Source organism: Triturus cristatus, chromosome 9 (genome assembly GCF_964204655.1).
Source record: "Triturus cristatus chromosome 9, aTriCri1.1, whole genome shotgun sequence".
Lineage (NCBI taxonomy): Eukaryota > Metazoa > Chordata > Amphibia > Caudata > Salamandridae > Triturus > Triturus cristatus.
This window is the reverse complement of record NC_140592.1, coordinates 776,765,567-776,777,735: the sequence shown is the minus strand read 5'-3', so window position 1 is coordinate 776,777,735 and position 12,169 is coordinate 776,765,567. Positions and strand designations below refer to the sequence as shown.

The 12,169-nt window shown below is 44.4% G+C and overlaps 1 protein-coding gene across 2 annotated transcripts in view; it reads left to right on the top strand.

The window, feature by feature from the left end:
* The window catches only part of TMEM260 (transmembrane protein 260), a 459,752-nt gene that overhangs the window by 287,191 nt on the left and 160,392 nt on the right, over positions 1-12,169 (top strand). For both annotated transcript variants that reach the window (XM_085626148.1, XM_085626147.1), the window contains one exon: positions 11,257-11,365. In XM_085626148.1, the coding sequence (XP_085482274.1) occupies positions 11,257-11,365 (109 nt within the window). The remainder of the gene's footprint in view (positions 1-11,256; positions 11,366-12,169) is intronic.

Here is a 12,169-nt window from a genome sequence, read left to right as displayed (position 1 = left end):
TAAAGCATTTGCGCAACATACTCACACAGTAGTGACACACTAGGCACACCACAAAAAGCCTCCACACAAGGTTATATGAAAAAATATCCTTTGCATTATCTATAAAAACACATTAGAACACAATCACATATATTGCACTGTGCCACTGGCACTGGTCATGACTTTACAGGGATTTACATAAATCACTAGCCCTAATCGGGCCGTTGTCATAATCACATTACAGTCGGATCGCCAGTACCTACAGGGAAGGTTGCACTTGTCACAACACACTATGTTTATTATTATTCAGCATTCGTTAAACACATAGCTACCCTAAGGCATCCCAGCGCTAGTGGCCAAACAGGAGGAGGAGTGCGCGAGTTATATGGTGAGAGGTTGAAATAACCATGTTTTAAGAAGTTTTCGAAAGGGGAGAAGGAGGGGGCAGGGTGTTCCATAGTCTAGCTACGTTGTAAGAAAAGGATCTTCCTCCACTTCTTACCCTCTTGATTTTGGGAATGGCTACAAGCTTAAGATTAGCCCAGCGAAGACATTTCCTGGAGCGGCAGAAGGTGATGAGGGAGCTATTAATTACCGGGCCCTTCCCCCATAGAGTCTTGTGGGCTATACACAGAGATTTGAATTTTACTCTTTCCAGAATTGTCAACCAGTGCAGGGTCCTCAGAGCTGGCTTAGCCGACTGAGTTTTAGGGATCGCGAGCAACAGCCGCACAGCGCAATTCTGCGCAACTTGGAGTTTCTTTATTGTTGCTTTAGGTGCTCCTAGGTAAAGAAAATTGCCTTAGTACAGACAAGAGCGGACCAGAGCTTGGACCAGGATTCTCCGAGCCCCCATAGGAAGGAGAGGGAAGACTTTCCTAAGCAGTCTGAGAGTGTTGCAGCAGACTCCTGCCACTTTTACTGCTTGGTTATCACATTTAAAGGAGTTGTTCAGCCAGACGCCCAGGCTTTTGATCTCAGTGTTAGGGATTGGGGCAGAGCCAAGGCAGGTTGGCAGTGTCTGTTTAAGATCAATGCTAGTTGCGTTGCCCAAAGGCATTAGCTCAGTTTTTCCTCCATTGAGCCTGAGACAGGAGTGTTCCATCTAGGTGACCACTTTTTCCAAACAGGACTCAAGGTCACACGGGAGGTTTTGAGGATCGTTGAGGGCAATTACCAGCTATGTGTCATCAGCGTACGTGACGATCTTAATCCCATAAGGCAAGCTAATATCAGCAAGTGGCCTCATGTACACATTAAACAATGTGGGGCTCAGGAACGAGCCCTGGGGAGCTCCACAGCTGAGTGGTAGGCTCCTAGAAGTGGACTCCCCTGAGAAAACCTGGAAGTTCTACCGTCTAAGTAAGACCGAAGCCAGGTAATAACACCACATGAGACACCAACCCTTCTAAGTCTGTTTAGGAGGATGTCAAAGTTGACCGGGTCAAATGCCGGACTTAGATCAAGGAGGATAATAGCTACTGCTCCTCCCTGATCAAGGATTTTCTTAGATTCTTCGACCACGGCAAGCAAGGTAGTTTTGGCTCCCTGTTGAGGGCGGAAACCGGTCTGGGAATAATGCAGGATGAAATGGATTTCTAAAATGTCAGAGAGGGTCGTGTTGACGTACTTTTCCAAGATCTTAACGATCGTAGGAAGCAAAGAGATGGGACGGTAGTTTCCAAGTCATCAGGGTTTAAGCTCTGCTTTTTGAGTAATGCCTTCACCATGGCATGTTTCCAGGGTGGTGGGGCTAAGCCGGTGGAGATAGGCCGATTGATCACCTCCAGGATGATTGGGAGTATCACATATTTTGATTTACGAAGGAAATGGGGAGAAGCTGGATCAAGGGGGGAACCAGATTTTATTTGGGAGAAAATTTCTGACAAAGTATCCAAATTCATGGTTGGAAGTTCCTCCAATACATGCTCCGTATAAGGTGGAGGCTTGTCTGTTAGTAGAAGGTCACTAGGACATGGTGAGCTGGGAAATGAAGTATAAATGTTTTAATTTTATCCTTGAAAAAATTCAGCAAGTTCATTACAACGATCAGGTGAGACCTCGGGAGATATTCCTGTGCCTGGGAGCTCTAGGAGGTTCTTCTCTACGCAACAAATTTCCCTGGGAGTATTAGCTGCTGCGTTAGTAGCACCTTCATAGTAAAGTGCCTGTGATTTTTTTATTTCCGTTTGATAAAGTTTTATATTTCTGTTTCCTCAGTGCGTTGCAATCTTTTCTCCATTTCCTTTCCCATCTTTTAGTGGCTTGCTTAAGTGAACGAAGCTTGGGAAAGTACCATGGAGAAATTTTCTATCTCATTTTATGGATGGGTTAAGCAGGAATAACTGTATCCAGCGAGGACTCTATTCAGTGAATACATCTTTTCCTAGGGTAAAATAGGGTTAGAGTCTAATTTAGGCTTTAAATGTTCAAGAACAGAGATCCACGAGTCTACCGGGAGTTTGGACCAAGGGCAGACCTTCCTGCTGATGAATTTAGTAACACATAGAACATAATTAGCCACAGTGCACCCTGATGATATCCAGCACCAACATCAGTTGTGCACCACAACCCACTTGTAGCAGTGCACACATTTAGGCAAAATTAGGGAAAAAAAACATAGCCACAGTGCACCACCCTAACTACTCATAAGGCGCACACACTACTACATGAGCACCACAATCGCCGCGACACCTGCGCTCTTCTTTAGGATACCTCGTGTCCTTTGTATAGGCTTCAGGGCCACATGCCTGCCTACACCAGGAAATGCGGAAGTCCTCGTCCCCGGAGACCTCCGTCGAGGTTTCAACCCTTTCTCACTGACAGTGTCCCCAGTTCCCAGCGCACCAAATCAGGGGGCGGGGCTGCAACACACACCTGATCCTTGCAGATTCCCTCTCAGGGAACCAATAATGCCACTCAAGGAATGCCCCCGACATTCAGGAAAAGTGTAGCTGTCCGCGGCTGTGCGGCGCAGCTGTATCGACATAGGGAAATGTGGAGATCCTGTTGGCGCGGTGGGAGCACCAATGCGGGGTCTGCCAATAGCCCCTCAGGGCCGGAAAACAACCGTGCGGCTCGCTCCCTGGTAAGGGCGTCCCTGAGACCTTGAATGGTCTCCAGCTGCTGCGCCCCAGACAGCGTGGTTCCGGACAGAGGCACCCCGGTCCAAGTGCACTCACCCGATCAGCTCTTACGTGGGGAGTGGCCCGCCAACTCGCAGTGCCGTCCTTGCCGCTCACCTCCTCCCTGCGCGGGGGGACTCCAGTCGGGCCTCCCCGCCAACAGTTTCCCACCTCTCCGGCTTCTCTGGGAATGCGGCCACCCCTACAACCCGGCTTGGCGAACACACAGGGCTCTCCTTCCTCACTGAAGCCCCGCCCACTACCAGGCATTCTCCGCCTGACTTACGATTCACAACGTGGCTGCTCTCGCAGCGTTCACTGTAAGAGCCCACTTCTCTGGTTCAGAAAACAACTTGTGAAGCGCCCTCAACAGGCCTCTGCTGCACATTTTCAGTATGTCTCCAGTATGTCTGTCTCCTAAGCAGAGCAGCAATCCCTTCAGCTGCCCAGAAGGGCAGCAGGTCAGTCCCCAGTGGTGGTTCCTTTAGGCACACTTCAGTCCATGCAGTGTGCGCTCCTCAGTTCTCCCAGTTCCAAAATCCAAGAAGTTCAACCGACATGGGGTCACAGCGCCAGTACTTATAGCGCAAAAAGTCTTTGTTCTGCCCAGGCACAGAGCCCTGAGTCATGTTAAACCAGTTCTGGGGGTACTCTAAAAATATAATTACAGTGCACAGCACCCTCATTCAATGTGTAAGCCCTGGCTCCAGACACACCACAGGGGGGCAAAGCCATCATTGTGGAAGGCAGGCACAGCCCTATTCAGGTGCAGGTGCTACCACCACTCCAAATGCAGACCACGCCTATTCAGGTGCCAGGGGAAACCCCTCCCGCTACTCTAATTTAAGCCAAGGTCTATTCAGCCTAGCGCTGAGTCACATAGGCAGGGCAGGACACGCCTCAACCCCCCCTCCCCCCAAGGGACTGGCTGGAGTGGATGCATCTCCCCTCTCTCCTGTCAGTCAGAATCAGACGGTAAATACACATCAGGCAGGCACAAAGACACATAGCACACAGAAATGCCCACTTCTGAAAGTGGCATTTCTAAAATAGTAATAATAGTTCCACCTTCATCAATAAGCAGGATTTATCACTACTATTCCAAACATACCATACTTGATCACGCTACCCTTCTCAGATCAGGAATTACCACTGAAGCACATATCAGGGAACCCCCAATGCATTCCTGTGAGAGGGCAGTCTCACAGCAGTGAGAAACCAAATAGGCTGTCTGTCACTACCAGGATATGCCACACAGTTAAGGCACATGTCCTACCTTTTACCTACACTGCACCCTGCCCTTAGGGCTAGCTAGGGCATACCTTAGGGGTGACTGATATGTATTAAAAGGGGAGTCACAGATGTGGAGACCACTTTATGTGCCATGTCACAGCGGCAGTGAACTGCGCGTGCAGGTCCTGCAGTAGCTGAGGCCTGAGACAGGTTTGAAAGGCTACTTTGGTGGGTTGTGCAAGCAGTGCTGCAAGCCCACCAGTAGCATTTAATTTACTGGCCCTGAGTAGATGGGATACCACTGTACAAGGGACTGATGGGTAAATTAAATATGCCAAACAGGTGTAGACCAAGCTTACCATAGAGAGCACATGCACTTTAGCACTGAACAGCAGTGATAAAGTGCTCAGAGTCATAAAACCACCAACAGGTCAGAAAAAATGCAAGAGGAAGGCAAAAAAAGTTCTGGGATGACCCTGCAAAAAGGGCCAAGTCCAACACACCAAATGGCCTATATTTTTATTTGCTATATAAACGTTTTCTGATGAAGGCATAAAGGTCAGTAACACTTGAGTGCTTACTCGAAACTGAGACAGATGGTCCCCTAATATTGGAGGTAAGGCATAAGAAATTTTCATTGCCTGGCCCGACATGATAATTCTGTAAGCAATCCTTCTCTGCCCCTACAAGCACAGTGTCAAAACAATTGTATGGGATTATTTTGATTTTGGAAAACATGTTAAACGTCTTGTATGTATAGCTTTTGTGGATCGATCTGATGAGCACATTTCTATTGGAAGGCTTCCTTTTAATATTAGAATAGGGATTTCCAAAACAAATACACATCTTTTGTCTCAAGTTTAATTTTGGTTTTGGCTTAAAAAGACCCAAATAATACCTTTTCGCTAACTCTGGATCCATTTTGATGTGGCATCTATTGTTTCTTTCTGAAGAAATGTCTGCATTTCAAATTCCCAGCGGTTACATGGCTCTGAGCTCATGTGCTGATGTTCTGGTACTACGTAAGAAACTCCACCATCATTTTCTGACTGCAGAATTTCAGTTAATGATGCCACAGTATTTAATCTGGACAGGGTTTAAAAGACATTATGCATGCTTTTCAAGGGATCTTTGTTAGACTTTAAATCAATGTTCACAAATGTGGACCGAGTTCTGATGTGCCCATGAGATTCATCTCAGTATTGGGGTTAGGGGCATGGAGTTGGAACCTTCTTTTTTTACATCGGTGCTTGTATGTAATTATCAACGCGATCTGATGGGCATCATTCCTGGCATTGAGTTAGTGTCTATCCTGTATGTTCTGAGTTCTCCCAAGTCTCTAGCACTGTTTCTGGTGTTAAAAAGAATATTCCCAGATGCTTGCATCAAGGAAACAGTAGCCTAGATAGAAGTAATCATACAAGGCTTTATGAGTCTAGGACTCTTTATTGATGGGTAAACTGAATTGCCTTTATACTGATAATATTCTGTGACACGCTTCTTTCTCCATGCTAAGTTTGTTTCTTAGAAGCAGTACACTGGTATTGTACTGCTAGGCAAAGGGTCTTTTCTTTGGCTGGATACCAACATTATGGGTAGTAGCAAAAATTTTCCCTATGTGGGGAAGTGGTCAAAAGGTTCATCTTGACTACCTTCTTAAGACCTTCTACAACTGGCCTCTGCTTAGTGAATATTGTGTCTGGAGGCTAAGTCATCTTTCACGTTACAGTTTGTGGGTTACAGGAGTGGAGTGGGGATCAAAGATTTGTATCTCGTTTGGTAGGACATTTATCTTTGTGTCTTTTTGCCTTCCTAACAAATTATGTGAACAGAATCTTCTGATTTAGGTGCTTTGATCAATAGTTGAAAGTGAGTGTTATTGCTAATTTCTGTATTTCATGTGGGAGAAATGAGGTGTTATATGTGTTGCCTTTGGGTTGCTGGACCTCTAAAGGCACTTGTATGAGCTGGCAGCATCCCCGAATTTGACGCAAGCATTGGATAATGCCAGTTGGTCTGTTTTGTGTGTAAAGGTAAGGAGCAGTTTGATAATATACTAGTGAGCAAAATACTAGGGCCAAATCATGGGTGCCTATTAATCCGAAATGCATTCACCGTGGAGACAGACCTGTGGTTTGACTTGTGGCTTTTCGTAACTATTGTATTAACAAACCACTCCTATAGATACAAGCGAGACAGTTTGGCATTGGCTGTGGTTTTGAATAGTGGCACACGATCCCCCACAAGTTCAGGGCTTTCATTTAACAACAATGTGCATTCTGGGAGCTGTAGTTCTAGTTCACAGCTCAGCCGGGAAAGTCTACCTTATTAATTACAATCAGTAAACATAAGTTGGGTTATAAAATAACAATTGTGGTAAAAACCTGGATTTTACAGTTTCAAATGTAAAAGTCCATTATTTCAATCTGAGCAGAGCGTTGTAGTTTTATGAGGGGCCATGGAGCACAACTCCCTGCAAATACCATTGCGTACTGAGAGGGAGGCCTGCTCTGCCTCAGCCTGGAATGCAGCCTTATTGTTACAGTCGCAGAGGCCGGCAGTGATGGCATTTCCTGTTTTGGCTGTCCCCGATAGAACTGGCGTGCCTATTTCGGGGGCAATGCCTGCCTGTACGCCAAACCTCTGAAGTACCCTCAAAAGGTGCATAACTGGTGTGGGTACTCTCTCACAGGGGTGGAAAGGCTCAAGGAATGTGCCATAGCCCAGGTCCCTTTAAGGTGCTCCAATGCTAATACAGATTTCTCACCAAACAGGCAAGATCCATCATACAGCATATCCATTAAATAGGCTAGCAGGTCACCTGAAAAGCCCAATGGACCTCATCCAAGTGAGCTCTGGCCATGATCATCTGTCATCCGATCAGGCTACTGCTTTAGGAGTAGCTCCTGTTGCAGCAGCATGGTAGGGTCCGGCACCACTTGCCCAATTTGCACCTCCATGCATGAAAATTGAGCAGCAACAGTTTACTGCATTCGATCTTGCTCCTGAAGTTTGAATTTTTTTGTGATGCCAGGTGTCCTTTCACAAAGTCTTTCTATGCACGACTTTGGGCAATGTAGCCTGGTGTGCCACCGGACACGTTACAGACCAAACTGTTGGATGTCTTGTTAGTTTAATCTGTAGCCCAGGGAGAACTTGCAGTGGCCACCTTTAAAGGTTATGTGTCGGCCTTTTCAGCTTTTTGTATTTGCCTCACCAAACATCCTTTTTCAAACCACCTTTTGTAATGAGGTTTCTAAAAGGTTTGACTTATTTAATTTCGCCAAACCCTTTGTGAGGTAACAATGAGATCCTAATTTAACTCTAGCTTTGTTCATGTGCATGCAATTTGTACCTATGCACTGATGTCCGCTGCGTTTCTGGACTCTGAAGAGGGTGTTCTTTGTTGTGTTAACTTCGACTTGCTTTGGCGGTGAACCTCAAGGTTGGTGCAGTCACCTTACACCACCTTTTTCTCATATAAAGTGGTGTTGAGAACCAGGACGGCCTTTTTACCAAAGGTAGTGACTGCTTTTCATGTTTGGAAATCCAGCCTTCTCCCAGTGTTCTTTGTTCTGACTCACACCGTGAAGGAGGAGGAGAGACTCCTTCATCTGATTCCCAAAAGAGCTTTAAGATTTTACATCAATCGCACCAAAGACCATCCGGTGAACGAGTAGCTCTTTCAGGAGTTGTCTGGTGCAAAGAAAGGCAAGGTAGTGCAGAAAAAGACTCAGTTGCAGTGGATTGTCCTCTGCACTCAGATCTGCTATGCACTGGCCAAGAATTAGCCTCCGAAGTGATTGAGGGCCAATTCCACCGGGCCAAGACTGCAGCCACTGTGCTGGCACGTAGAGTGCCTGTCCTCAACTATTTTGGGACAGTGCTGCTTTGTTCTAAAGATGAGGGGTTTACAGTTCGAAGTATCTTTGAAAAGAACAAGTTACTTATTTTTGGTAGTACTTTTTCTTTTCTGGTGGATACTTCATCTACCTGCAGATTCCTCACTGCCCTTGTGCTTTACTGTTCTGTGACTTTGTCTCTATTCCATCTAATAGGTCCTAATTTAAGACTCTGCACACTGGTTCTTCTGATTATTGTTGTGCTCCACATCTGAGGACACACTCAGATGTCTGTCGTCCCATTGTCATTTCCAGGGTTGACCAAAGTCAACACAGCTCTGCATGGCACTATCTACCGCCATGCGGGAGCATTGCTGTTAAAATCTTCCAAATCCAGTCTGGCGCCTGGGGATATGCTGAAGGTGAGGAATCTGCGGTTAGATAGAGTATTCACCAGAAAGAGTACTACTGAAAGTAAGTAACTTGTTCTACTGCCACAAACCTGAGGCAAGTGCATGTTTATGTAGAATTTCTATAAACGTCATCTTTGCAAACAGCTGGGGAAGGATCAGCAGCTTCAGGCACTTATGCCTGCTCACACTGAAACAAAGATAACCAGAAAGGCTGCGGGCAAAGAAAAGCCTTAGCTGCGGCTCAGAGGACCTCTCACTGGCAATAATGTAAGCACTTCAAAGTGCCAGGCCGAAGGGCAGTCAGGAAGTCAGGCACCACATGGCCCTGAGGAGGGGAATCCAAGACCCTCTTCAAGAGAGAGCACAGCTGTCAATAGAGGGATAGGTGTGAGGGACTATGGTTCAATCAGATAGGAACGTAGCCAAGTGCCATAGTTCACAGCTGCGAAAACAATGTCATAATGACATCAGTGTGTTTTTTAAGCCAGTTTAATTTTTTGAATCATGCCAATGTAGTAGTGATTGTTTTATGTAGCTGTCTGCTACATTTAACAGTTGTTTACAATTATTCTTTTAATAGTACTCAATCAGTCAACCTTTGCAGGAGGAGTCAGCCTTGCTGGGATACTACATCTTTAGCTGCAGATTACTGAGTGATGGAACTTCCACATGCCTGATTAAAACAGATAAAGGGTCTTAACTGTGCAGAACTTCCCCTTCTGAAGCAGAGATGGAGTTGTGCACAGAAAGGGACACTGCTGTGTTAGCAAGTGTGGATGAGGCAGGAAGTTTACTTACTGTTTGTCATTCATGACGAAGGCAGGCAGTGATGGTGAAAAGTGGGTGCTGGGCAGATAATTTACTATCAGGAGGGCAATAGAAGGAGCAGTATGGGCTGGCATGTGATGACGAACAGTGAAAAGTAAGCTGCACACAAGAGAAGGAAAACACACTGCAAGCTGTGAAAGGCTATACCATAGGTGTAGGAAATTGGGATTTTGGTTGAGGGAGGTGAGAACCATGCTCAAGCAAAAGTCACATACCCTGCCAAGGTTAATCACAAAAGTCACTCAATTATCCTGTGCTTAACCCTCTGGTAGCATGGCACAAAAGGAGGCAGGCTTAACTTAGAGGCAATGTGTAAAGTATTTATGCAGCACGCAAACAGCACAACACCTAATCCCTTTTTGTGTCACTTTCTGAGGAATACACCAAGGCCAACTGCAATGCTAATCACATTCATGTAACCCAGGACACAGGCTGCAGGCACCAAATGGTTAGGACAACAAAATGCAGACTTTTTAAAAGTGGCATTTTCAGACTTATGAATTAAAATCTAACTTTACTATTAAAGAGGATTTTAAATTACAATTATTTTGAGACTAAACATGATATTTCTACCTGTTCCCAAGCAAGTGTTATCACTTATTAAATGTAATAAGGTAGCCTAATATTATCCTATGGGAGAAGTAGGCCTTGCAGTAGAGAAAAACGAACCATGACATGTAAACCTTAAAAGTACTTGTCTGACTTTTTAAATATACTGCACCTTGCTCAAAGGGATGCCTAGGGCATACCTTAAGGTTGACTAATATATTAAAAAAGACAATTTTGGCCTGTCAATGGGTTTGTTTTGCCAATTTGAATTGGCAGTTTGAAACTACACACAGGCCTGAGACCTGCTTTAAGGAGCTACTTAAGTGAGTGGCACAATAAGTGCTGCAGACCCTCTAGTAGCATTTAATTTACAGGCCCTGGGTATATGTTGTACCACTTTACTAGGGACTTTTAAGTAAATTAAATGTGCACAGATTCCTAATGCCAACAAAAAAAAAATTAAGAAAACAGTAGGGGTGAAGGCAAAAGGTTTGGGGTTGACCCTGCAGAGATGACCAGCTCCAACAATTGATCATTAAAAGCAAGCGTAAAAGAGCTATGCTTGAGGGAAGGGATAAACACAGAACATAGAGGAAAGCTGCCAGTAAAACGCTGGGAACTGAGATTGACAAGACAGCCATTTAATTATGAGCAAGGGTTGACTTGTCTCAGTATTGTATACAGTGGTGTCTGGACCAGAAAGCTGGAACTGTATGAAGCGAGATCCCAAAAATAGTGGGCACACACACACTGCAAGGAAAAGGCAAAACTGATCTGATGAAATACAGAGCCTTCGGGAACGAATTAGACTGGGTACAGGTGAATCTAACAAAACGAAAAATACTTTTGTTGATAAAATTTTCTTTTACACTACAAAATTACACAATTGTAAAAGTAAAGAGATTAAGCAAAATATCAATGCTAGCCACAGAAAAGCGATAATTGTAAAAGATATAGCAGGAGAATAACAAAGTCTCAATGAGCTGCTGCCAGCAAAAGACAAATATGACTTTTGAGTAGCAGCTCCAATAATATGTTAATGGCCGTAGTCACATTACTGTTTGGCCATTCCTGGAATTTTTAAAAGTTGAAACAAAATGTTTTGTTAATGTAAGTTTGAGCTGTGCTGTCAATGGCAGTAAATTGACTACAATAGTAGTGACTTAAAATAAGCATATTTGTAGAAAATTATGAGCAGTTGATCAATGTATGTATTGCATACTTCTGCATGTTATGGGACTTTGTTTAAAAAAACATTACTGACCATGTTTTAAATTTTTTTTGCAGATCAAAATCATCACTAATTTGGTTATTCACTGGAATGCTTGTCATTTATTCTTTATTTTTTGCTTGGCGGGCCAATTTAGACATCACAAAACCCCTTTTATTAGGTGTGGTAAGTAGCAATTGTATGACTATTTTATAAGAATATGCACATCGTTGTATCGTTTTATTTATTTATGTAAAAAAATGTTTTGTTTTTTTACCTTTGACTTTTAAAAAAAAATGTCTTAAGATAATAGCGATCAACTATTAGAGAAGCTGCTTGTTGCATTTACTGTAAGTGAACTTGCACTGTAGTTGCCTATAGTGCTTGATCCGTGGCCTGAGCATCCTTTACTTGACTGTTGATAGCAGCACCCTTTTTTCAGTCCCTGAATAATGGGCTTTCTGTTGACCTCCCATTTTCAGGTTTGATGCTCTGCTTACTCTTCAGTAGTCTGCAGCATGGAATAATAGAAATCCCCAAACACCAATACACCGGCCCTCCCTCCTCCCCCCCGATTCGGTGGTCTTATTATGCCAGACAGTTCTTCCATGCAATTATAAAAGGAATATTCGCAGCAAAAGCCAGACTGGTTTTGTGGCACTCCTGCTATGGGCAGTCTGATCTGTATTACTCCCCTAACACCGCCCTACTTTACAGGGAGCATTCTGGTCTTTCCAATAGCTGAGCCTGCTATGAGGGTACTATGAATTCTAAAATCACTAGAATTTACATTGCAAAGCAACCTGCATCTGGACCAAGTCTACTAAAATGTCACATGGGTCTAATTCTGCAAGTCCACACCCCACTGTGAATCTAGTATCTGAAAGAAACACGTTAGTTAGATTCCTCACCTTAGAATATCCCCAGGCGTCAGGCTGGATCCGGAAAGATTTTTCTTCAACAATACCCCTTGCGCGTCACTAGGCGTCG